The sequence below is a fragment of the Perognathus longimembris genome, chromosome 4 (assembly GCF_023159225.1).
Source record: "Perognathus longimembris pacificus isolate PPM17 chromosome 4, ASM2315922v1, whole genome shotgun sequence".
NCBI lineage: Eukaryota > Metazoa > Chordata > Mammalia > Rodentia > Heteromyidae > Perognathus > Perognathus longimembris.
The window spans coordinates 46,096,784-46,124,150 of NC_063164.1; the positions used below are offsets into that span (position 1 = coordinate 46,096,784).

Genomic DNA, 27,367 nt, shown 5'->3' on the forward strand with positions numbered 1-27,367 from the left:
ACCCTATGACTGAATATCTCCAACTTTTCTCATTAGCTGTCAAGATCATTAAAAAGCCCAAGGATGTGACAGCCTTGGAAAATGCCACCGTTGCTTTTGAAGTCAGTGTCTCCCACGACACAGTTCCAGTGAAATGGTTCTATAAGAATATAGAGATTAAGCCAAGTGACAAGCACAGATTGATCTCAGAGAGGAAAGTCCACAAGCTGATGTTGCAGAACATTTCCCCCTCTGATGCTGGAGAATACACAGCCATGGTGGGGCAGCTGGAGTGCAAAGCCAAGTTGTTTGTGGAAAGTAAGTCCTATTCAGCACCCTTTGGGCATGGCATTTTCCTTGAGGACTCCTTTGTGTTCACTAGTTTGTATTGCTTCACCCATTTTTAAATGAAAATATATTCACGGAAGTCCCTCTCTGATTCTCCCAAGCACTACATATTACAAAAACTATGAAGAGTATTGAGGTACCAGAGACCAAAACTGCCTCCTTTGAGTGTGAGGTATCTCACTTCAATGTCCCTTCCATGTGGCTGAAGAATGGTGTTGAAATTGAGATGAGTGAAAAGTTCAAGATTGTGGTGCAAGGGAAACTCCATCAGCTGATCATCATGAACACCAGTACAGAGGACTCAGCAGAATACACATTTGTCTGTGGCAATGACCAAGTCAGTGCCACCTTGACTGTGACCCGTAAGTACAAAAAACACACATGTATATACAAATACATAGTTGACTGTTATTTCATATCCTGTACATTTCTTCACTGACCACTTAGACTACTCAAAATCCTTACTAAAACATAGACTAGTGGGCTGGGAATATGGCCTAATGGTAGAGTGCTTGCCTCACATACATGGACCCTGGGGTCGATTCCTCAGCACCACATATATATTCCTCAGCACTACCAGAAGTAGTGCTGTGGCTCAAGTGGTAGAGTGCTAGCCTTGAGCAAAAAAAAAAAAAAAAGCCAGGGAGAATGCTCAGGCCCTGAATCCAAGCCCCAGGGCTGGCACAAAAACAAACAAACAAACAAACAAACAAAATGTTCTGTATGTTCATACTGAGTTAAATGCTAACATCTCCACCTAGACAAAATTTCCCAATCATAGTAGTGTTAAAGGGCTAGCTAGAACTGTGTACAATGGTTCACACCTATAATCCTAGCTACTCAAAGGGATACTTGCAGGATCACAGCTCTAAGCAACTTGGACAGAAAGACTTTCATATTGCAGCTCCAGTTAAGCAGCAAAATTCTGGACTGGAGACAAGGCTCAGTGGTATAGTGCCAACAGTGAGCAGAAAAGATCATATGGCCTGGAACACCGGTACAGGCATAGAAAAAAGAAAGAAAGAAAACAATAACCAAAAGCTACATAGAAATATGTTTCAGTGTCTTCACTTCATCACTCTGTTCATCTCTCTTGGCCTTGCCATGCACAGGGGTATACATCTCTTCATTGTATTCACCTCAACACAACTACTGACAATATCTCAAGTTTTCATCCTGTGCCTGTTAGAACCTATATCCTATTTACATTGAAATTCTCCTTGGATGTTTCTTATTTCCTCCTTTGCAGCAATCATGATTACATCCATGCTTAAGGACATCAATGCTGAAGAGAAAGACACCATCACTTTTGAGGTGACAGTAAACTATGAAGGCATCTCTTACAAATGGTTAAAGAATGGTGTGGAGATCAAATCAACGGATAGGTGCCAAGTCAGAACCAAAAAACTCACACACTCACTGAACATCAGGAATGTGCACTTTGGAGATGCTGCTGATTACACATTCGTGGCTGGAAATGCTACATCAACAGCCACTCTTTACGTGGAAGGTATGGTTTCATAAATGCCCAATCTGTAGAACAAATATGCCATGTAAAATGTTATTGGGTGATGAACAGGCAAATAAAATTTGGTATATCTACCCAAACAGATTGATCAGCAATAAAAGGTAGTACTAATACATGCTTCTATAGAAATACTTAGAACTTCATCCGAAAAGAGGCTAGCAAGAAAGAACCACATATTGTATGAGTACCTTTATAGGAAATGTGTATAACACACAAATATATTCAAACATAGATCAGTGTTTTTTTTATAGAGAGAGAGATGATAGGAAAGGTATAAGATGAGAAAGCCAGAGTTCCTGCTTTATTTGGAGGGAGGGGACAAGAATATTCTAAAATCATGATAATGACTGCCCAAATCTGCCTACCCAGGAAGCCACTGAATTATACACTTTATATTAATTATATCTCAATAAGGCTGTCAAAATGTTAACTTTTTACATGCTCTCTTTCAGCTCGCCACATAGAATTTAGGAAGCATATTAAAGACATAAAGGTTCTTGAGAAGAAGCGAGCCATGTTTGAATGTGAGGTTTCAGAACCTGACATTTCTGTCCAGTGGATGAAAGACGGCCAAGAGCTGCAGATAGAAGACAGGTCCGTTATTTTGTCTTGCTACGCTGCATTCCAGGAATTCTCAGCTTCTTTCGAATCTCGGCATTAAACTCCAATTTCCTTTCTACCCGTAGGATAAAGATTCAGAAGGAGAAATATGTCCACCGCCTTCTCATCCCGTCTACGCGCATGTCCGATGCCGGACAGTACACAGTGGTGGCCGGAGGCAACATGTCCACTGCTAACCTTTTCGTTGAGGGCAGGGATGTGCGCATCCGAAGTGTTAAAAAGGAGGTTCAGGTATTGTCTGCATTTTGGACTTTGGGGAGAAATCATCAACTGTCTGCAATGCAGTTTTCTTATTTAACTTTTGACTTTTCCATTTCCTGGCCAGTCTTTTAAAGTCTGAGATCAGCTCATTCCTACTGGCTCAGATTCTTCTACCCACATCCATTTAAGTCATAGTTTCTGCTCAATTAGGGAGCACACTTCTAACATCAGCTACAATTAAGAGAATTTAGGATGAGGTGGCAGAGTCTCAGGACTTTGTCAATGGAAAGGCAGGTGCATAGGAACTTGGTAGCTGAGATTATGTCACATGAGTGCTAAGAAGCTTGCCATTCTGAACAAAGTTAGATTCCTGGCAAGGACACTGAGCAAACACTTTTGCCCTCTACTGCCTCTCAAAGCCTGTCATCACACCACCAGAGTTACCAAGTGCCATCATGAAGAGAGAAATATTTCATCAGATTGTTACTCCACAGAGAATCATGCTTTAGAGGCTTCAGAGAGAACTTCAGTGAGAACTCAGACAACCTAGCTATGTCTTCTATCCTTTTTTTTCTCTAATTTTGAACCTTAACTTCCTCACCTTTAAAGCAAGATTAATAATTTCTCTCTAGCTCACAAAATTAGAGTCAAACGATAGGCAATCAAGTAGATAGTAATTTCCAAGAGCTCTATAAAGAATGGAAAGCCCTTAGATGTCAATTGTTGTAGTTCAGTTATTATTCATGAAGAAGCAAACATTTAAAGATGAAATAACTGTCTCTTTGAGAAGCCTCCCTCATTAATGCAGGAGCAAGCATGATTTTCTATGAAAGGAATTTGAGTACCATTTGTCCAAGATCAGACAGGAAAAATTAAATGTGCTACCATTAGCTTATATTATGCTATATGGATTTTGTATGTTTTTCAAGTAAACATTTTTAGAAACATGGTAATAAAAAGGAAATCAGCTAAGTTTTCAGTTTTCTTTTTCATGTTGTTTAATCAACAGGTTATTGAGAAACAACGTGCTGTTGTTGAGTTTGAGGTCAATGAAGATGATGTTGATGCCCACTGGTATAAAGATGGCATTGAAATTAATTTCCAAATTCAAGAACGACACCAATATGTGGTGGAGAGAAGAATCCACCGGATGTTTATCTCTGAGACCAGACATAGTGATGCAGGCGAATACACCTTTGTGGCAGGAAGAAACAGGAGCTCAGTGACTCTTTTTGTCAATGGTATGTAGAAAGAGACTTTAACACATGGGTCTCTCTGGAATAATCCTTTCTTAAGTCAGCTATTCATTGGTGGTTCTGGGGCATTTCCTAAAGAACCTTGGACACTCACAAGATGCAGTTGCATGTGTTGTTATATTGTGGAAAAGAAAGACAGCTGTTAACAGAACTATTCATGTATTATTTCCAGGAAGCACCTACTTGCTAAATCTTCATTTGCTTTATTGACACTACTGAACCTCTAGTGTATGTCAATTTTATTATGCTCCAAATGGGTTTCCAGAAATAATTAAGCTGTTTTCACTCTCTGCCCTATACCCTAACTATTTAAGTATTGGTAGCAATACCAATACCAAGCAACATGGAGACATTCAGCTTCTGGTATATAAAAGATGAGAGAACCCAAATGTCCCCTTTGAGAATCATGCTGGGCCTAGACAGCTGCAGGCAGTATGGAACAAGGAATGATTTCACATACTACCAAGCATTGCCAGGAACCTCATAACAGTCTTATAAAGCTAGAAAGTTCCATTCAATTTCAGAATTCTTCACTGGAATCTCTAAGGCTTACCAAAATTAAGACTAGCCTAGACAAGTAGAAAAAAATGGGAATTTCCTCCCAATCCCATTTTGCACTATATCTCTGAACACAAAAACACTAGGACAGATGAAGGAGCAGTAGGGATCTTGTCAAGATTCCCAGATATGAAGCACTTGCCCAATATTTTGCGAGTTCTGGGACTTGAACTCTGGGCTTGGGCTCTTTCCCTGAACTTCTTTTGCTCAAGGCTAGTGTTCCACCATTTGAGCCACAGTGACATTTCTAACTTGTTCTGGATAGTTTATTGGAGATAAGAGTCTCATGGATTTTCCTGCCCAGGCTGGCTTCAAACTGCAATCCTCAGATCTCTGCCTTCTGAGTATCCAGGATTACACATATGAGCCACTGGAGCCCAGTGATATCCAGTAACTTTTAAAGTCAGTGTAATAGTAGAGAAAGTAATTGAAAAGTAAAGTGTTTTTTTTTTCTATAATAGTATCAGATATCAGCTTCACATAGGCCTTTTCTCCCAACTTCTGGGTTCAACCTAAGTCCCCTCACTCACAACTAAGAATGTACTCTATTATCATAACCAGAAAGCTGAATTTTGTTAAGTCTGCTGAATTACATTTAACTATTCTGAAATAATTTGCATTTAGTCATTCAATGCTTACTGATTGCGTTTCACTGGCACCTGTACATAATGAAATGAGTTTGATGTACACAAATACAAACAAAACAAAATGAACAAAAATTGAATAGACTAAGCCTCTTTACCATGGTGCTTTACCTGAATGTCTTTTAAAACTAGATAGTAGCCAGGTATCAGTGGCTTATGCCTATAATCCTAACTACTCAGGAGGCCAAGATGTGAGGATCGTGGTTCAAATCCAGCCCAGGCAGGGAGCCTTTGGAACTCTTACCTCCAATTAACCACCAAAAATTCAGAAGTAGACAGAATTAGAGCTATTTCTTGAGCAAAAAGCTCAGGGACCCAGCACCCAGACTATCCCCTCTCTCCCCCCCTCTGTGTCTCTGTCTCTGTCTCTCTCTCCCTCTCTCCCTCCCTCTTCTTATCCCTGTCCTTCTCTCTCTGTTCTCTCTCGCTTGCTCTAATAAAAGTACATAGTATAGAAGTCATTCTAGAATCCTTTTATGTATTGCTGTGTCCCATGATGAAGCCACATGTTGCTCTTGTATTAAGCTGTTCAGTCCTCTGGGCATACTCCCCTAGACATCAAGAAGAGCTTCTAAAGCAATTCCTTCCACTTCCACTTGAGGGGTCAAATACCTTCTTAGAGCAGAGAGTTGTTCTTGTAATATTCTGATGCAAGTAAAGAGATCACAATTCCCCAGTTTTGTTTCTAGGCACATACCACCCAACACTAAAGTAATACAGTGTTTTGTAAGTTTTTTTGTGACTTTGCTGGTTTTCATGGACTACTTGTATCATTTACCTCTAGCCCCTGAACCACCTCAAGTTCTGCAGGAGCTCCAACCCATTACAGTCCAGTCTGGCAAGCCTGCTCGCTTCTGTGCTGTGATATCTGGCAGACCACAGCCCAAAATTTCCTGGTACAAGGAAGAGCAGCTGCTTTCCACTGGCTTCAAGTGCAAATTTCTTCATGATGGGCAAGAATACACACTTTTGCTGATTGAGGCCTTCCCTGAGGACGCAGCCATCTATACTTGTGAAGCCAAGAATGACTATGGCGTTGCCACCACCTCAGCGTCACTGTCAGTAGAAGGTAGGAAAGCCTGGCCACTTCCAGCTGAAAACACAATGCCAGCTCCAGGCTTGTCTAGGCTATTTAATTTACAATTTGGAACTCATAAAAAAAAATGGATGACTCCCCAACTTTGAAAGCACCGCATTGCAAAATAAAGATAAATGTGCATGCTTCTATCTGTGAGGTTGTAGAGTGACATAATTGTGACAAATCTCATGGTCTCTTTCTTTAGTTCCGGAAGTTGTGTCTCCAGATCAAGAAATGCCAGTTTATCCTCCTGCCATTATCACACCACTTCAAGACACTGCCACCTCTGAGGGACGGCCAGCCCGCTTTCAGTGCAGAGTTTCTGGAACAGGTAGGTGTTTGAACATATGATATTATTGATCATATTTACAGAGTACTGAAAAAGAAAAAGTACTCTTGCCTTTCCCTCCACAGCAGACATCTCTCAGGTTTCTTTTGATACATGATCATGGGCAGCCAGCAAATCACTAATTTGAATTATTCACCTAAGAATGAAAGCAATGTTTTCCACTACTGTTTTGTTCCCTTTAAAAATGGTCAGGGTAGATCAAGTGTGGTGTAACACACCTGTAATCCCAACTACCCAGGAAGCAGAGATAGGGTTGAAATCCGAGGACAGCTCAAAGTTAGTGGAAAACCGATCTGTAAAGCAAGATAAAAATGAAAGACTACTGGGTGGCTTACAAGCTAGATAGAGCACTTGCCTAAGAAATGCAAGATCTGCAGCTAAATCCTCAGTATTTACAAAAGAAACTCTCAGAGTAACAAATATTATGTGCGTTTTTTTTTCCATCAAATTTTCCACAACTCTTAAATAATTGTTTTTCCCAAATCTTAAAAAAGCCATGTTCCTTTGCAGTATGATTGTATCTGCACTTTCATCTCTTGATTGCCAAATTACAATGACAAAACTATTATTTGCTTAATTATAATAGCATAAATGCACATATCTATTAAGTCTATTTGCAAGTGCACAAGATATATTCCATTGGAAGGCAAAGCCTATAGTGAACCGAAGTTTAAGCATTCAATCTCAGAATCTATATTTCATGAGGTCAGAAATTCTGCCTGCTACCAGTAATGGTAAAAAGTATATCCTTACCCTAGAGTAATGCCTAGACATAGTAGATGCACAATAAGGAAATTATTGATAGGATAAATGAATAGCTTAAATGATTATACACCAATCACAAGATATTATTAGGATCAAGTTAGATAATAAGTCAGCATATAGGACACTGTCACCTTATAATAATCACCCAATCACAGTTAGCAACTTCCATTTTTAATTGGAACATGCTTCTGAAACATCACCAGTATTTCTCCTCACTTAACTTTGGTAAGATGTAAATATATACACATACCGTGCCAAACCAAATCATTATTGAAGATTGGCCTCAGATAGAGACTAGATAAAGCAAATAAGTGAAAGATTGATTTATCCCAAATGAAAACCACTCCTTCATTTTCTTAGTTTTTGTAAACCAACATCAAAGGGAACATCTCAATAATTGTTTTATCATGTTTCTCCCATTAGTTCATAGCATAATCTTTATCTTGCCAAGAGTTATTTTTCTAAACAAGTTAGTATTTCAGTAAGGTTTCTAATATAAGGGTCTCCTTCTTTTGGATGGAGATAAGAATCTCCATCCAAATTAATTAAATCACAATGTATGGAAAGCACCTATAGGTAGCATGGCTACAAGGTAACTTATGTTCAATGCATTTTTATAGCCACAAAGAGACTTGTTAAGATACAAGTATTGGATAAGCAAAGTGGACACATACTATTAACTTTCATCTTTTAAAACTACTAAATATCAATAAATTAGGACTGAATTAATGACATCCTAATAACACAATAAAGATAATTTAAAAATCAAATTCAACAAAGCTATATTAAATAAAGTATCCATTCATTGACTTTTAGAATATTTTCCTATAAACATATATGTGGATTATTCAAAGTGATAATAATAATCATATTAGCTATTTTTATGTAATGATCCTAAGTTTATAGATCACATTAAAGTTGTCTGTCTAGGAGTGTACAACTACATCTTAAAACTTCAATAGGGCTCTGATTTTTATGGAATAAGAAAAATTTCTCTTTGCTATATGACTAATGTCTGTAAATATTAGAATGGATCTTATAAAACATAAGATTATTATAACCCTAAGGACAGAAATATTTATACACATATAGAAGTTTTTCTGTCTTCTTGTAGACATATTTTCTATACAATGAAAATTTAAGTTATTAAATAAAATGCTCCTTATTAAATAAAATGCTTTGATAAATCATCTAATTTTATTCACTGGGACTGAAATATTTACCTAATATACCCTAATGAGTTATTGAATAAGACACTAAGCGCAGCCTTTCCAAAAATTATAGAAAGTTATGTGCTTTCAAAGGTCTTGGTCTTTCCATTTTTGAAAACTGAGTACTACCTGAAGCATAAAATCGTTCTGAGAAATCTAGTGGCACTAAACACTGAAAATTTTATCAATTAAAGGTTTCTGGTGCCCCCTGCTGGTAATAGAGAAATTTGAAAAAGAATTGTAAAATGTTACAAAGCTAACTAGCTAACTTCTTGGTAGTGTTTATTATACAGAGGATGAGCCTGTCTGACTTGAGGGCCTACAGAGTAGCAGCTGAATGAAATAACAAATCATTAGTCTAGAAACAATAGTTTCCCACTGTTAATTTAAGAATCTATTCCATTTTTATTTTACCTATATGTATTGTGCCATTGCTTGTTAAGATACCACAGCAGAGGCCAAGAGTGTCTAGACTGGGCCCCTATAGTTCAGGAGCTTAATATATGGATGAGAAGATGTATGAATACACTTAGATCCAAAGTTGTGAGTACCATCACAACACTTTATTCAGTGTTCTCTACCTGGAGTGGGGTAAGGGCAGTTAGAGAAGTATGATCAATGAGTACAATGGCACAAAGGCAGAAAGAATAACATCCATAAAGTGAAATAAGCTTTAGAGAACTTGTCACTTGCTGCAAATTACAAGTGGTTTAAGGATGGTTAGGAAGTGGTATCATGAGGGGCTAGAAGGCTAGAGAAGAAGACCACGTCCAGACAGTAAAATGCAGTATTCTGTGCTTAGGATTTGAGAGTTGATCTGGCTAATATTGAGGGACAACTGAAGGATTTTTAAGCCCCTAGGTTACATGATCAAGGTTCTCTTTGTCTTTAGAAACAATAATGTGAGAGAAAAAGGAGGAATGGCCAATGTGATAAATGAGCCCAACATGAAGCTACTGTAATAGACTTAGAGGCTATTGAGACCTTCACTAAGGGGAGGGAGAGAAGTGAAGTAGATTGGAGAAGTATTCAGAAGGTAAGAGGACCAAGATCTAAGAGTCAAGTACAGAAGTGAAAGCAGGATACGTGGAGTAGCCTCCAAGAGCCGTAAGAGATCAGTGACCAACAAAGATAATAGAGACCCAGCCTGAACACTAAGTGCATTGCCAAGAGAGGCTTTGCCTTTTAGCTCATTTGTCAAAGAAAGTTCTGGCCCAATGGCCTTCACGTGTGTCCTGGTGCCTTATTTAGTTTATCAAAGGGAAAATTGCCAGCGAAGAGAATCTTTTAAGGGAAGATATTCAAGCCTTCACCTCCCATTTCTAATGGTTATTAAAAACACAAATACACACAAAAGAACTGGTTGCAGAATGATCATTAAAATCCTTGTAGCAACATTGGTTATTGTATCACAAGGTTTTTGTTATGACATCAAAGACACCACTGCTCCCTCCAATGTTATATTCGTTATATTCTTGCTTTAATGGCTGAGTTGTACCAGTAATTTATAAAGCTTTTTATGCCTCTTATATTGTTTAATTCTCATGGCAATTGTCTTCATCGAATAGTACATGAATTACTTTATTTCCAGTTTCACAAATGAGAAATCTGGTCCAAAGATATTAAATGACAAATCTTAGGTAACATAGCTGCAAGATTGCAGTGTCAGGATTTCATTTTTTTTAACCTGTTACCCCGTAGGCAACAAGGAGCAGAGACATTTCTTTCTTTAAAAGGAGAAACTGTAGTTTATAAACAACTCACATTATAAGAAGGAAGATAATCTTCATAAATTAACATTGGTGCCAGAAATATGACAATATAATAATTCTTATTTTATCATTACTAAGGTTTTTTAAATTTTCTATTAAGATAGCTCAAATCCTTGTACAGAAATAATTTTATCCTAATGTATTATAGCTGCTACTATAAAAAGGAAATAGGTATAAAATGCTCAAATTCCATAGTCTCTCGATTAAAAAATTAGTTTCTGGACAATTATTTGTACAGATATTTGTACATATATCCTATTTGGCTGGAGCCTTTGCACACCTGCTCATTAAGAATGAAAATATGAAGGCCTTTATCTCCACCTTTCGAGTGTGTGTCTATCTTAGACTCTATGGGATATTGATCTTCTTTGGCCTCATTAATCTTTCTGTAAACTGGAAATGGAGATTTTTCCCACTTCTTATTGCCAAACACAGCCACAGTCTTAGATCCAGTCTTTCATGAGGAGGCCAAACCATGGCCATCTCAAAGCTCCTTGTATGTCAAAACCACAAACTCTTTTCTACCACATGACATGCAAATACAAAAAACAATATTACCAAATTCTGTAAGTTTTTAACATTACAAGTTCAACAGTACAACAAGCTAGAGTTATTTTAGAGTCTGCTTAGAAATGAACTGAAAACATATAAGATAATTATGTAATGTAGTCGCTAGTCTAATCAACTCTTTGTTGGCAGGTAATAAAAATCCACTCTGTTTGTGATCTAAATATCTTTTTTTTTTCCTTTTGTGATACAGATCTAAAAGTGTCTTGGTATAGCAAAGACAAGAAAATCAAGCCGTCCCGATTCTTTAGAATGACTCAGTTTGAAGACACTTACCAACTCGAAATTGCTGAAGCCTACCCAGAGGATGAAGGAACTTACACTTTTGTTGCTAACAATGCTGTTGGCCAAGTATCAAGCACAGCCAACCTGAGACTGGAAGGTAGAGTAAAACATCTTCAAGAACCACATTTAAACAAAGATCTAATCTTACAATGCCAGTAACAATTACTAAAATGTCAGTGTCAATTATCATGGGTTCCACCATTTTTCTTTTAACTCCACTAATTATTTCCATGTTACATGTGATGCTGTCGCTGCTCATATACCTTCTCCTAGGAATGACAAATCATCACCTTTTATTTTCCCTGCTTATCATCCATAAAGTTTTGTAATAATGATTGTCATTGCCAGTTTTCAGGCTTCCTAGTTAACATGTATCAGAATGGGGAGAAATAAGGTAAAGCAATACACATGTTTTGTTTCTCACTTGACTAGGATGAAAAATCTTATTTAAAAAAATATGAAAGTGTTATCATTCTCTCTTTGTGTTGGAACAACTATGATTTTACAGGAGTTATTGTAAATATTTCAGAGCTGTTCACAAGCTAGATGTTACTAAACATTACTCAAAGAATGTCTGGATGTTGAAGGGCTCTGTGATAAGGTAGCTGAACATTTCTGACAGCTGGGCTTTTAAACTGAAATCAGAAACACATCCTCACTTTACACAAGCCATTTTAACTCACAACAAGGATAACTATGGCCTAGGATGTGGCTCACCACATAGTATGCTGGAGATGCTGGATTTGGTCCTCTGCACCAAAAAAATCAACAAGTAAAAATAAAACATAGGAAAAGAAAATAAGTACAGTAAGATTTTTTTCTGGTTGTACCTTTTTTCTGAATGTAAAAACAAAGAAAAATATTTAGAAAAACTGTCATTTCTTTTCCTTAATTTTACGCATTATAATGGAATGTCTTAATGATTTTAAGTGGTTTACAAAATAGAAAACTTTGTTTTACAAACAAAGAAGAGAAAATTGAGTGCTCCAATATGGTTGCAAACTCCACTATTGCCTTCATGAACAACTTAGTGAAGTTCCTTAAGTCACTTGTGTCACAGCTTTCCTGCTTGGTCAAGTGGGGCTTGGCTTCAGTGGTGACACACAATGACCAATCATTAAGAATAAACTAGGGCTGGGGATATGGCCTAGTGGCAAGAGTGCCTGCCTCATATACATGAGGCCCTGGGTTCGATTCTCCAGCACCACATATACAGAAAATGGCCAGAAGTGGCGCTGTGGCTCAAGTGGCAGAGTGCTAGCCTTGAGCAAAAAGAAGCCAGGGACAGTGCTCAGGCCCTGAGTCCAAGGCCCAGGACTGGCCAAAAAAAAAAAAAGAAGAAACTAGATTCTAGTCCATTGCTGAAATTTGTGACAGGTCTATAGACACCTCCAAAGGAATTTTGGATTCAATACAGGGAAAGGTATTAAAAATTGGCATGCTTCTTTTCAGGATTTAGCAAATTTGAAGAAGTTACATCCAACTCTCAATGGCATGTCTCTTCATCAATTTCATTTAAGAAGGAGGCCCTTGGCCAAAAGCCCATCTTCATCCAACCTCTATCAAGCCTCAGGGTGCACAGCGGGGAGACAGTCAGATTTTATGCAAGGGTTTCTGGTATTCCTAAACCAGAAATTCATTGGTTTCATAACCAGCAACCAATTCTGCCAACAAAAGATGTAGTTTTCCACTTTGAGGAGACCACAGGCATGGCATTAATGCTTATAGTTGACGCTTACTCAGAGCATGCTGGGCAGTACTCTTGCAAAGCAGCCAATAGTGCTGGGGAAGCCAGTTGTGCAGCCACACTCACAGTGATTCTCAAAGGTAAAGCCCATCTTGCTTCAAAGACTTTGATTTGCTGCATACCTCCTAGTCCCACTGTTACTAACGAGGGTCTCTACTATTTGTTTCATTGCATACTGTGATCAGTCCCTAATCTACTAAAAAAAACAAAACCCTAATACCTAACAAATCTCTCCCCATTCAATTTTGGATTTACCTGTGTCATTCCAATTTCAATCAAGTATGTGATCTATGCATTCATGAACCAATGATTGTTTTGTGAGGTACCAACTTTGCTTGGCTCTTTTTACCTTGCTAAATAACAACACATCATTAAAATTTATTTGTTGTTTATTGTCTTAATGTATATGATGGAGAAAAGACAAATGGAGACAGAATATGTTACTTTATATAGTTGCGAAGATACCAGACAGGAAGAGCTGGGTTCTGTATGACATCCACATAGAATTTCCTCAACAACTCACCACTGGATCATTGCAAATGGACTTTCTTTTGTGTGATCCTGACATTTTAGACCATTTGTATCCAGCATGCTGCTCCCAAGTGGCAATGACATCTTTCACCTTCATCTTCCATGCTTTATTATGTTACTAACCTAAAGTGACAATGCCTAGATCTTAATATTCTTTTCTTTTTCTTGTCACTTGATTATACAGTGCAAGTCCTAGATACGCAAAGTTTGTGGGGGGGGGATGTAAGGACGTCCACCAAGTCAGGCAGTGGCAGATTCCTCTTTCACAAAAAAGAGAGCAAAATAGCAAAATATCCCAAAAGGAAATTAATTCATTTCCTTTATCTTCATATAAATGTGAAGGGCAGGTTTTTGAGAGTGTGTCTCAAAGTTCCACCCACACAGCTGCATCTGTTCAAGAGGTACAGCTGTACTAGACAGCAACCCTGTCACAAATGGCCGACAGCACTGAGTTATCTGAAGAGCTAAGGGATGAAGTATGGAAGACTCTCCTGCATCATCAAGACCTCACCATAAAGCTTGGTGACACCACTCAGTTTCTCAGTGTTATAGAAGATGAATCTTCTGTTGTTGTAACCTGGACTCATGAAGGTGTAAAGACAGAGGACTCTGAGAGAATCAAGCAATCACAAGGTGGACATATTCATTGTCTTATTATATGCAATATTCTGCTGGTAGACCAAGGATTGGACAGGTACATTGTACATAATTACTATGAAGAGAAGATTACATCTGCAGTACTACACACAGAAGGTGGTTAATTGATTCTTAGTTATGACTTGCTTCATTTCATCTTCATTACTTTATGGAGATTTATGAAGTTTTTATACAGCTATGAGAATCAAATTGATGAATATGTTAATTAAAATACCTCTAGCATTTAACTTTCATACTTAGTTTAAGGAAGTCAAGGTTTCCTTCAGATGTGCTGCTTTTCTAATATTTACCAAATGTAGATCTAATAAAGATACTAAAGGAAGCTAAAAAGTTATAGTTGGCTAAAAACTTGTATTTATTTTACTGATACTGTCTAATATTTGGATCTAATTGCTTTAATAATGAAGGCTCCCAGTTATTACCTACTCTTTTCAGATATAGAGGCTCTAGCAGTTCATAAGGAAGGCATAAAAATAGGAAACTGGCAACTGAAAGTAATAAGGCTCGGATTGGCACAAAATTAGCATTTATAGATAGATCTGAATGAATGATATTGCTTTTGCAGCCATCAATTCTCCTAGAATTGTATGATTTCCTCATGGCAAGATCATTATTGTTGTTACTATTTTGCCTGATTCTCCACTTTTTGGAAGAGCACAGATCAAATTGTCTGGACGAGGGATAACATCTCCCTCTTACCATAGCCTTGCCTCTTACACACTAATAAAATGAGAAAATCCTTTGAGTGCTGGAAGCTGGCAGTATGCAACTAAAGTCAAAGGGGCTTCATTCAGTCCCAAGGAGAGGACTTGATGAAAGATTATCAGTCATGCCTACGGGTTATGAAAAGTTCTTCCCTGATATTGGCTGCATTATTGTTGAAATGTTAGAGATGAACAGAGGGTGGCACAGTGCTATCTATCTCTGCACAGCATTTTAAAACCTAGAACTTGCTTTCTCTCAGTAGATGATTAATCAAGCTCACAACTAATGATCTAATTGGGCTCATTAATTCATTTAATGCATCTGTAGTACCCTCTCACCAAAAAGGGACTGTTGTATTTCTTAACCTGAGATTTTATTGTAGATATATTTCTGGTTCTTTTTCCATAGCCTTCTAAATGAATATCTCAAATACTCATATCTACTTATTAGATGGGAAACCCCATCATCTAGAGGACTGGCCCTCATTTCACTGTAACTTGTGGCTAGGGCTAGTGAAATAACCACATAGAATGATGATTTATCTGGAGGTATTGTCTATGACAGTTTCTGCAGCAATGTGTAATTGAGAGTTATCTTTGTCATGGAGTGGAAGAACTCTGTATCTTTTGACTTCATTTGTAAAGGATTCAGTGCCATAAATTAGTATTTGAATGTCAAATTATTAGATTGGATTAAAATGAGTATTTTTGCCCTAGGAGTTTACTTGGTTCCAATTAGTAATATTCATGTCATAAAGCAAGAACAATCTCTTAAAAGTCCAGACAGCTTTTTGTACTTACAAAGTTAAAAGAAAATATACCTTAGACATTTGAAAACTGAAGGATCAGGCATAGTTCTCTAATTATTGAACATTAAACCAATATTTACATATTTTGCCCTTGTTTTGGCATAATAAGTTTGTGTAGGCAACACAACTCAGGTAAGAATACCACTTAGGTATGCTTGAATAGAGTTCTTGAGTTTATAAAACTCAAAGATGCATCATATATTGTTTTGGAGACTAATATAGCAGCCTTTCCATCTCATCCTAATGACATTCCAACTTCTCAACATTCTTATAAACACAGCTAACTGTGCCTTTCCCAAACACTATTCTTACTAGCAAAATAATTGCAAACCAGAGCAGTTACAAAAAATTACTCTTGGTTCAGACACCAAAAGTATCCAAACACTCAAAGAAACACAAACTAAAACAATCCATGAAGTGAAAAGAGAATTGTCAAAGAAAACATCAAGTTTGTCATTCACCTCATGCCAAAGACCACAAGAAACTGAGAAGAAAGGAGTCAAGTCTACTAAGAGTGTGCCACATGGCCGGAAGAATGGCTGGTCTCAGGGTGCCACAGCTTTTCCAAGGGTAGGGAGGGGGGATGCCTTGTAGACAACTGTCTAGAAGCTATTGTAACTGTTCCTTGTATAATAAAAGCAATTTTGAGTTTAGGAGTCTTTGTCTTTCTCCTTGACATGTAATTGGGCTTGTAATTTAAAGTTTCAAAGGACTGCTTACTAGCCAGAAAAATAGTTTCATTCTGCAGGATAAACTGAGAATAGCCCTCAACTAAAAGTGCCAAGCAAGAAAATGCATGTTCCTAACCAATGTGATTTCATCTTATACCCAGTGTTTAGTCAATAGGAAACTTTAAGCACAGAATATTCCTTTATATGTGGATTGCGTTTCTGAATGCATGTGAAGGCATGGGGAAATATAGGAGTAAAAGTGAAAGTTTCAGAGAGAAGCTAAAGTGAACATGTTTTTAATCTTTCTGTCCACCTTGTTATCTACTTTATCAGCTCAGGATTTTGTTTGGCATGCACTTTGGTGACCTTGGGGGATGCAATTTACTGGATTGATAATAAAGAGAACATTCGAATCATCTGAGTCATGAATTCAATAAGAAGTATATACAGTTAATCACCAAAATCTCTATTTTCTTTTTTATTTTTAGCCCCGGAATCAATTTTACATGAGAGGATTGAACAACAGATTGAAATGGAGATGAAAGGTATTGTTATAATGAATGTGAGATTAAAGTAGAAATTCCAATGGATTAGAAGAATCCTTGAGCAGCCTTATTTCTCTTAGTATTATTAAAGAAAAATGACATAGATGTTCAAATATATCTCTTAGAGCATATATTACTATGTCGCATGCTTGGTTTAGTATGCTAATTGTTACATGCATTCCATGGTAATTTGTTGTTATGGTAATTTAAAAGTCTCATATTGGAATTTTCAATTTAATATTTGCAGCTATTTTCAAAAGTGTATATTATAAAAAGGTGTCATCTTAATGCATGAAATCATGAAATATAAGTTTGTTTTCCAAATCACAGCAAATTAAAGTTCAGCAATAGACAATAACCTGACTGTCATTTTTAGAATGCAATGTCATGAATGAACTATGACTGAAATGCTACTGTATTTAGGATGTGTGAACATATTCTCATTCTTGGTTTACAATTCATGCACAGATATCATTTTAACATTGATATGTCTCTTACACTGGCTTGCAGATAGCTGTCTCATGTGATCCTTATTGCCTGCTTTTCTTTGCATAACATTGTGACTTTATGGCTGTATTAGTTCGAATAAACGCCTTCTCATTTTACCTACTTATTTATGGTTACAGTTCTTGCATATACCTTAAATAGTTAAGTCTCAAAAATATAGTAATCTAATCTACAATCAAAAGGATCAGAAAGGGCGTTTATTCCACTCTCTGCAAGTCAGGTAAGACTTTCCTCTTAGCCATCAAAACAACAAAGCTTTCCTGCTCTCAAAACAAATATGCACAGGAATATGTTATTTTGAAATGCATTTTTGCTTGTTCAAGAAGAAAATTCAACAGTTTGAAGAAAAGACCAGACAACGAACGATTTTCGTGTCAGAATCTTTTAAACAGAGCATGGTGTTGCGTTTATTCGAACAAATATGGTGAGTGAATTTTTTTCTGGATTTGTGAGAATCTGAGCATGTACTTTTATTTCATTTCCTATTTTGCAATTTCATTTTTTTCCAACTTTTTCAAGTACTGTGGAAAATAGTAAAATGCTTTATAATTTAATATTTTTTTAGAATTATTCTATGAAGAGGAAGCTGAACATTCTGAAAGAGATTCACGGGATGCCTTTTCAGATTCTGAAGACATAGACCACAGCTCCATGACTGCTAAGAGATATGCAAGTAGAATATCATCTACAAGCTCCTGGCCTGACTATTTCAAGCCTTCTTTTACACAAAAACTTACATTCAAATATGTGTTAGAGGGTGAACCTGTTGTGTTTACGTGTAGCTTACTGGCTTGTCCAACTCCAGAAATGACGTGGTTTCATAATAATCGGCCCATTCCAACAGGTCTTCGTCGAGTCATAAAAACTGAGAGTGATTTACATCATCACTCTTCCAGTTTAGAGGTCAAAAGGGTCCAAGATAGAGACTCTGGGTGTTATAGATTATTGGCAATTAACAGTGAAGGGTCTGCTGAATCAAGTGCATCATTGCTTGTAATCCAAAAAGGGCAAGATGAGAAATACTTAGAATTTCTCAAAAAGGCAGAACAGACATGTGAAAACCTAGAGGCTCTAGTTAAAAAGAAACAAGGTAGGATAAAGGTTGACCTGAGATTTACTGGTTCTCCCTTTAACAAAAAACAAGACGTGGAACAAAAAGGGATGGTGAGAACTATACACTTTAATACATTAAGTCCTGGCAAGAAGGCAGATTACACATATGATGAAGAATGTGTAGAAAGTAAATCTGATGTAGGAGGATGGCTTAATATAGGTGAAAGCTTCTTGGATGAGGAGACCAAAATGAAGTTGCAACGTTTACGAGAGGCTAGAAAAATACTAATGGAGAAAAAGAAGTTATCCCTTTTAGATATGTCATCTGGAATAGGCTTAAAGACTTTGAGAAGTGAAGCTGGTGATGAAGGCATTCTGTTTTCTATGGAGGAAATGAAGAGCATGTCTTTGTCTGATGTAGGTGAAAATAGGGAGAAAATAGATCTTCCAAGTCAGAATATTGTCCAAAATCCATATGCCTTTCCTAATCAAATAGCTCAGAATATAGAATCTAGAGAACCTCCCACAAGTGTTCAAGCTACTGTTGATGAAGAAATTCTCAAGACTGAAATTAGACTGAGCCAACAGGCACTTCTAGAAGAAAGTCCACCAAAAGACTATGTATATGATAATTTTCTGGTGAATGAAAATATTCAAGCAAGACAACAGCTAGAAGGAATTATGAACAGCACCAAAAGCACAGAGTCATCTGCATATATCACTAATGTATATAGGAATGAAGAAATATATGAGATTCCTGACAAGATATCTCAGGTTCCAGTGCCACACACTAGGGAATCTTTGGATGCATTTATAAATATCAAAGAAAGTGAACAGATAAGCAGTGGAAGAATTGCACAGAGTGAATGGAGGGAGTCACAGTACTCTGCTTCCACAGAAGTTGAAGAATTACAAGCTGAACCAGAGGAAAGAACAAAAATTTTTGAAAATCCTTTCCAAAAACGTCCTCAACGTTGTCCACCTTCCTTTCTTCAAGACATCGGATCTCAAGAAGTCTATGAAGGTGACAGCTGCAAATTTGTATGTCATTTTCAAGGATATCCTCAACCCATAGTGACATGGTACAACAATGATAAACCAATCCCACGGAATCAAGAGTTTACCACTCATACTTTGGAAAACTACTCAACATTAACTTTTTCTTCCATTCATCCACAAAATGAAGGTTCTGTGACTTGTGTGCTGTTTAACCAATACGGAACAGTAAAAACAACTGGTACACTCAGAGTGAGAGCAAAACAAAGATATGATGTCCAACCACACAAAATTTCAGCATTCCATGACTACACAGAGGAGGAGGAAGAGCTGGCTTTGATGTTTGACCAAGCAAAAAGCAGCCATCCATCTCTGGGCCAAACCAATGTCCACATGTTATCAATGAATCCACCAGGCTCTGCCTCTGCAAAAACCGAACTGCTGTCTTTCCCTGTAGAAATTCAGATAACAGCAGCCACGCCAACCCCAGAACAGGATAAAGATTCAAGAGAAGTATTTCAGCTGGAACCTGAAGCCACATACAGAGATCAAGCTCGTCAGTCACCAAAACACAAATTTATATTCTCGAGCGATATTACTAGTGAGCCACCAAAAATTTTACAAGAAATGCCGAAGCATGCCAGATGTAGAGAAGGGGATTCTGTAATTCTTGAATGTGTGATATCTGGTGAGCCTCAGCCAGTGGTAACATGGTTTCAAAATGGAGTCCCTTTAAAACCAAACCAAAAGTTCCAATGTGAAGGAATTAATTGTAGCTACAGATTATATATCAATGACGTCAAATCTCAAGATTTTGGAAATTATAAATGTGTTGCTGAAAACAATTCAGGTACAGCTGAGAGTATTTTGAATCTAACTGTAGAACCAGTCACGTATAGGGAATATAGTCAATTTGAAAATATTAGTGAAATGTATGCACAATATCCTGGAGATCAACAAGCACAAATTCAGAGAAAACCTGTACAGTCTCATTCTTATGATTATTCAGCTGATCCTTTCACTCCTCAATCAAGTGTAAAAGAATATTCTGTAAGGGAGTATTTTCAAAGCCTTGAGAAGGTAGAACAGGAAAACCAGAAAGATCAGGTATACCATACAACATCTAGAGAAAGACTACCCAGATTTATACAAGATGTTTCTCAACCCACAAAAATCAACCATCCTCTCACACCTGAACTCATACAATGGGCAGATGAAGAGAAAGAGGAACATGTAAATGAAAAGGCAAAGCTGCACCAAGCAGAAGGTATCATTTATCCATTTGTTGATTTAAGTCCAGATAATATCAGGAAAGATGAAAAACATGATTTTGGAAAATCTGGTGGATATGAATGGGAAAATGTACAAGAATGTGATACAAGTGACTATTTATTAAATCTGCACTCCAAAAGAACTTCAGAAAAAGTTCAAAATACACAGGATTCATCTCGAATTACATATGAAGAACCCCTGGTAGAAGAGAGGTACTACCCTGGAAAGAAGGTAAAGCATAAAATAATTGCATTTGAAAAGTTAAGACATGTAGAAAAAGGAGTTCTAGAAAAAAGACCTACAAAGAAATCATTTGTTAGCCCTCCTCAAAGGAAGCTTGATAACACAGACTTTTTGTTAAAGCAAAGAGAATCAAGATCGGGCAATCTAAATGCAAATATACATGAGGAAGAGAAAATACTTTCAAACACAGAACCAGATTCATCTAACGTTATCATGAATTTAAAGCTACTTTCCTCTCAAATTCATAAAGAATCTGAAGTGCAAGAACAAGAGCAACAGAAAGAAATGGGTTCCCCAGATCAATCTGTTGTTCCCGAAACCATTGAACATGAAGTCCCTATTACATTTGACCTAAAGCAATTTCATTCACAAATAGAAAATGCAGATATACAATTCCAAGAATTAAAGAATGGACAAGAAGAAGCTTACTCCAAGATCGAACACCCTACTTCAGAATTCACAGATGCTCCACACATTGTTTTTGATCTAAAACAAGTATATTCTTATATAGGAGATTCAGTCAAGGAGTTCCAAGGAGAAGAAACTAGACAACAACAGGAAACATATTATAAAGAAGAACTTCCTACTTCTGAAACTTTACAACATGGACAGAAACAAAATATATCAATTTTAGAAACAGATCCTTCTCTTAAATCAGAAGCAATCCATAATGAATTATGGGCCTTATTTCAAGCGCCATCTATAAATATAGGAGAAACTGATATTTTGGGGAAAGATAGTTCTCTAGAAAATGGAGATGACAGTTTCATCTCACATTTGAAAAAAGCAGCAAGAGAGGAAAGACTCTTTGAGGCTAATGTAATTGAAGAAGAATCCACTTTTGGAGATGAGCTGGCATTAAACCAAAAGCAAGAGGGTAGGACACGGGAATTTACAACTGGAAATTTGGAAGAGCACAGAGATACTGTTGAGGAAACAGATATGTTCCACAGACAACTCTCTTTGAGTCAGTACTTGCCTTTCTTGATGACTGAAGAACAGAATCCAAGTGAACAAATAAGCAAAACAATTGATGCTTCACAAGACAAATGTTATGAAGAAGTTCAAATTCAAAAAGAGGTCTCTTTCTCCACCACAGAAGAAAAGACAGAAGCTTGTTTTCCTGAAAACCTTCCTCAGTTGGAGGAAGTACATACAACTGAAGAAATAGAATCTGAGACCTCTCTAACACAGTATTTACTAGCTACAGGAAAGCACCAGGTTCCTCAAACTAAAGACACCAAACATAAAGCAGAGCTTGTTCACAGTGAATCAGTCACTTCAATGGAGGTCGAAGAAGTCACATTCAACACTGTGTATGAATATTACAAACAAAAACAGGAATCCCTAGATCGCCCATATTCCCCTGAATCTGATATTTCAATTGATGTGGGAAGTACCAGCAGTGAAGATATCTCTGAGTTAGATCAGTTCTATACTCCACCATCATCTGTGGAACACTTTGAGTCTCAGAAATCTCCTGATTTCTACTTTAATCCTTCAGATACAACTAAGGAATCCTTGGTTGATATAGAAGGCAAGACTTTAGAAAGATATTGCCCACCCTTAGAGGAAGTTGCTGAAAAATACTTAATACCTTCTGAAGGTGAAACAATGGAAAGATATGCCACACCCCCGGGGGAGGCTCTAGAGAGATTTTCTACACCCCCAGGGGAGGCTCTAGAGAGATTTTCTACACCCCCAGGGGAGGCTCTAGAGAGATTTTCTACACCCCCAGGAGAGGCTCTAGAAAGATTTTCTACACCCCCAGGGGAGACTCTAGAGAGATTTTCTACACCCCCAGGAGAGGCCCTAGAGAGATTTTCTACGCCCCCAGGGCAGATATTAAAGAGCGAAGTTACAGCTAATAGAGGACCAAAACCCACTAGTAATGTAAAAATATACCCATCAAAAATAGAAAGGGAAGACAGTACTCCAAACGAGCATTTCCATACACCTACAGAAGAGAGAAGTTCAACTTATGAAATGTGGCGTTCTGATTCATTTGGCACACCTAATGAAGCCATTGAACCAAAAGACAATGAAATGCCTCCATCTTTTATTGAACCTCTGACCAAAAGGAAGATATATGAAAACACAACATTAGGCTTCATTGTTGAAGTTGAGGGCCTTCCAATACCGGGTGTGAAATGGTATCGAAACAAATCTTTGCTAGATCCAGACGAAAGAATCAAAATGGAAAGAGTGGGTAATGTGTGTTCTTTGGAAATTTCTAACATTCAGAAGGGAGAGGGAGGTGAGTACATGTGCCACGCTGTAAACATCATAGGAGAAGCAAAGAGCTTCGCAAAGGTGGACATAATTCCCCAAGAAGAAAGAGCCGTTGCGCTCCCGCCTCCAGTCACACATCAGCATGTCATGGAGTTTGATTTGGAAAATACCACCTCATCAAGAACACCCTCTCCTCAAGAAATTGTCCTGGAAGTTGAATTGAGTGAAAAAGATGTCCAAGAATTTGAGAAACAAGTGAAAATAGTCACAGTTCCTGAATTTACTCCTGATCATAAGAGCATGATTGTCAGTCTAGATGTTCTGCCATTGAGTCTGGCAGATCCACACCTGAGTTCTGTAGGAAAAGAAGACAGAGATTTAAAAATTGATTTAGAAGTATTTGAAATGCCTCCCCGCTTTATAACACCTATTTGTGATTTTAAAATTCCAGAAAATTCAGATGCTGTTTTCAAATGTTCAGTCATAGGGATCCCTGCTCCTGAGGTTAAGTGGTATAAAGAATATATGTGTATTGAACCAGATAATGTAAAATATATGATCAGTGAGGAGAAAGGATGCCATACCCTTAAGATTCGAAATGTCTGCCTTTATGATAGCGCAACATACAGGTGCAGAGCTATGAACTGTGTGGGAGAGGCTATCTGCCGGGGCTTCCTCACCATGGGAGATGTTGAAACCTTCAGTATGCTAACACAGAAGAGTAAAGTGACCTTAAGCAGTGTGAGGGAAGAACTAGTCTTAAGAAGCAAATATGCAGACAGCTTTTTTGAATTTCAGGTGGTGGAAGGGCCTCCCAGATTTATCAAAGGCATTTCTGACTGCCATGCACTGTTAGGAACAGCTGCATATTTCCAGTGTTTAGTCCGTGGCTCTCCAAGACCCACAGTTAACTGGTACAAAGATGGGAAGCTGGTCCAAGGAATAAGATTCAGTGCTGAGGAAAGTGGCATAGGATTCCACAATTTATTTATAACAAGTTTAGTAAAAAGTGATGAAGGTGAGTACAGGTGTGTAGCTACAAACAATTCTGGAATGGCCGAGAGCTGTGCAGCCCTCACTTTAACATAAAGACCCACATTTCAGGACTTCAGTAATTATTAGTACTGGAGTGCTTTCATATTTTTTCCAGAGAATATGAATCTAATACACTTTCAAATATGTCTGTTCTATTTGAATCACAATTCTGAAGATTCTCGGAGAAGCTATCTCATCATGTGGAAATTTCATCTTTGTAATCCATGTAAATATTCTGTTATCTGCACTGTGGTGTCATCACTTCTGTCAATAATGCTGTGTATCCTCAAGCACCATTAAATATCTTCTTGGCTACATAATTGTTGTACTTCGCCTTTTTCCCTTCTTCCTCTTCTGTACAATGATTCCACAGAATGCATTCTCTTTCAGCAGATAAATTCTACATGCAAAAATACAATAGAAAACTGTATAATTGCTGGGTGCAGGTGGCTCACACCTGCAATCCTAGCTACTCAGGAAGCTGAGATCTGAGGACTGATCATAGTTTGAAGCTAGCTTGAGCAAAAAAGTAAAAGAGATGTTAATGTCCAGTTAAATAAGGAACAAAAGCTGAAAATAAAGATGTGGCTCCAAACCGGGAGCTGATGGCTCATGCCTGTAATCCTAGCTACTGTGGAGGTTGAGATGTGAGTATCATTGTTCAAAGCCAACCCAGGCAGGAAAGTCTGTGAGACTCTTATCTCCAATAAACTACTCAGAAAAACTTGGAAGTGGCACTGTGGCTCAAATATTAGAACTCTAGCCTTGAGCACAGAGAGGCTCAGGGACAGAGCTGAAGCCCAGTGGACGGGAAAAAAAAAAAAAAAAGACGTGGCTCTAGTGGTAAAGAGTGGTACTAGCCTTGAGTGAAAAGCAAGCAGAGCACAAGGCTCTGAGTTCAAGACCCAGACTGGCACATGTATGCACACACACACACACACACACACACACGTACACACACACACACACACACACACAATGAAGTATATGTCAGATAAATTGGTAAGGGAAAAATCTCTCTGCTCCCATTCTAAGTCATTTTTTGGAATTTTAATGCTTTTCCATCCAAACCTATGTTTATTTGCTCTCTGTAGAATAAGCTAACTAAATAATAAAAGCAAGCTATGCCCGTATGCACTGTTCTAAAGTGCAACTTTCATGCGTTAATTTACCTTTAAAAGTATTTTCATAATTAATATCCCTCTTGTTTTCTATAGTATTTGAAGGGATCATTTGTATCCTCTTTAGAAATATGATTTTTCTAGAATTTTTATAAATATGTAGACAATGATCATTTCACATTTGGAATTATTTATAGTGCAGCATGTGTTTAATATGGGACTAAGAGAGGGAAATTACCATATTGCATTTCTGTATATATTTAAAACTGCATTCTGATTTTAGAATATTTAAAGGTAGAAAAATAAAGAAAATGAGACATTGTTATAACGGAAATCAATATGGTAATCTGTGTTTCAGATTATACACAAATAACAAGATCCTAAGATTCAATATCATATTTTACTGATTTTTATTGTTGAAACTAGCTGCAGATTTCACTGTTTATAAATATTTGTTAAGTATAAACTAAAAATTCACAAATTCCTTAATATTTTACCTATGAATCCATAAATGTTCTCATGCGAGATTTAAATGAAAAGCTAGTATAAGACCTCAGAGGTGATATTCAATACTAAAGATCTGTTGTTATCCTACTGGTAAATACTCTTAATTATGATTGATAATAAAATTTTAGTTCTATAATAGATGAGAGAAATAATAGAATCTACAAATGAATCTAACCCCTCTCCACTTCTTAAAGTAGTATTACTTAGTGACTATCTCTCATCCACAGGAAGCAGCATTAAGTGTCATGACTATATTAAGCACATTAATTTTAAATATAGAACATTTGATGTAAATTTGTCTTCAAAATAATTCAAATATCTGATTGTTTATTACATTTCTTTCAGCTATTACATTCGTACTCCCACAACAAGAATTCCCTAACAGCTATCCAAACTAAAAGAAACTAAAAGAATATACTGAAAATCCAAAGAGCCCTCAGGATTTTCTGTTTGCCATCCACAAAATGTTTACAATTAATTTAGAGTAATCATAACTTATAATGAGATAGATTAAACACTAAGTAGTAATCATCTGCTTAAGCAACAAGTGCATAATATTGATAATAATTATATTGTATCATAAATCTATAAAATCAAATGAATTATGTGAGCTTGGTATCTAGGTTTTATTCTACTTTAAGCCATATAATGTTTATTAATACTAGCCATATAATGCTTATAAAAGTTAATTCGGAATTCAGATCACTACAAACATGACAGACACATTTACCCTCAGACCATATTCAATATGTTTCTTGAAGAAAGAGAAAAAAGGAACAGAGAGAAGAAGGAAGGACATGTTTTATTTTTCTAGATTTTTAGAAGGGCTGAAGATTATATTTATTTAAAAAGAGGACATAAAATGATTTTGCCCATTAAAATTCTGTTAGTCTCAAATGCACTGAACTTGATGATATGTAGAATAACAATGACAAAATAAAAATAAACCTTTCCCATACCTACTTTACATATTGATTTGCATATATAGTTAAATGATTTTTTTTCTGTTTGAAGACACATTACTTAAGAGCCTGAAATATTGATTTTCCTGGTGCTAAAGAATGCATTGTATTATACATAGTCAAATTTAGACATTGTTGTTACTGCTTCATGTACTTTTAACTGCACTCTTATGTTTCAGCACATTTGAATTTTATTTACTATCTTTTCATGGTTAGTGCACCATGTTTTGAAGTAGGAGCAAGCCATTGAAAATATTAACACATTAGTGAGTAAGGGCATTTTAACTATATTCACATTTATTCATTTTTCTAGATAATTTAGGAGTTAAAAAGATAGGAAAACTAATAGAAGTAGTACAAATTAAATATCAAGTTAAGTGGCCATCCTTACTTTATGAAGCTAATCAATGTTTTTATGGGGTTGCTAAGAGCAAGTGTAAACCTCTAAGTATATGTTCTACATGTTACATATTCTAACAGTATATTTATAGCCAACAGACATAAGTTCAGTCTTATAGTGCTTACTCATTAATATAGAAGAGAATTGAGACTATGAATATTCTCTGTAAAATGAATGAAGTACCCTAATAACATAATACAACCACTTCTCAGT

The 27,367-nt window shown here is 36.9% G+C and overlaps 1 protein-coding gene across 1 annotated transcript in view; it reads left to right on the forward strand.

Annotated features, from left to right (window-relative positions):
* The window catches only part of Ttn (titin), a 285,277-nt gene that overhangs the window by 42,057 nt on the left and 215,853 nt on the right, over positions 1-27,367 (forward strand). Inside the window, 10 exon segments of the mRNA XM_048345167.1 lie at positions 37-297; positions 429-689; positions 1,577-1,837; positions 2,308-2,449; positions 2,542-2,707; positions 3,687-3,918; positions 5,920-6,204; positions 6,419-6,544; positions 11,071-11,259; positions 16,770-16,826. Of these exon segments, the coding sequence (XP_048201124.1) occupies positions 37-297; positions 429-689; positions 1,577-1,837; positions 2,308-2,449; positions 2,542-2,707; positions 3,687-3,918; positions 5,920-6,204; positions 6,419-6,544; positions 11,071-11,259; positions 16,770-16,826 (1,980 nt within the window).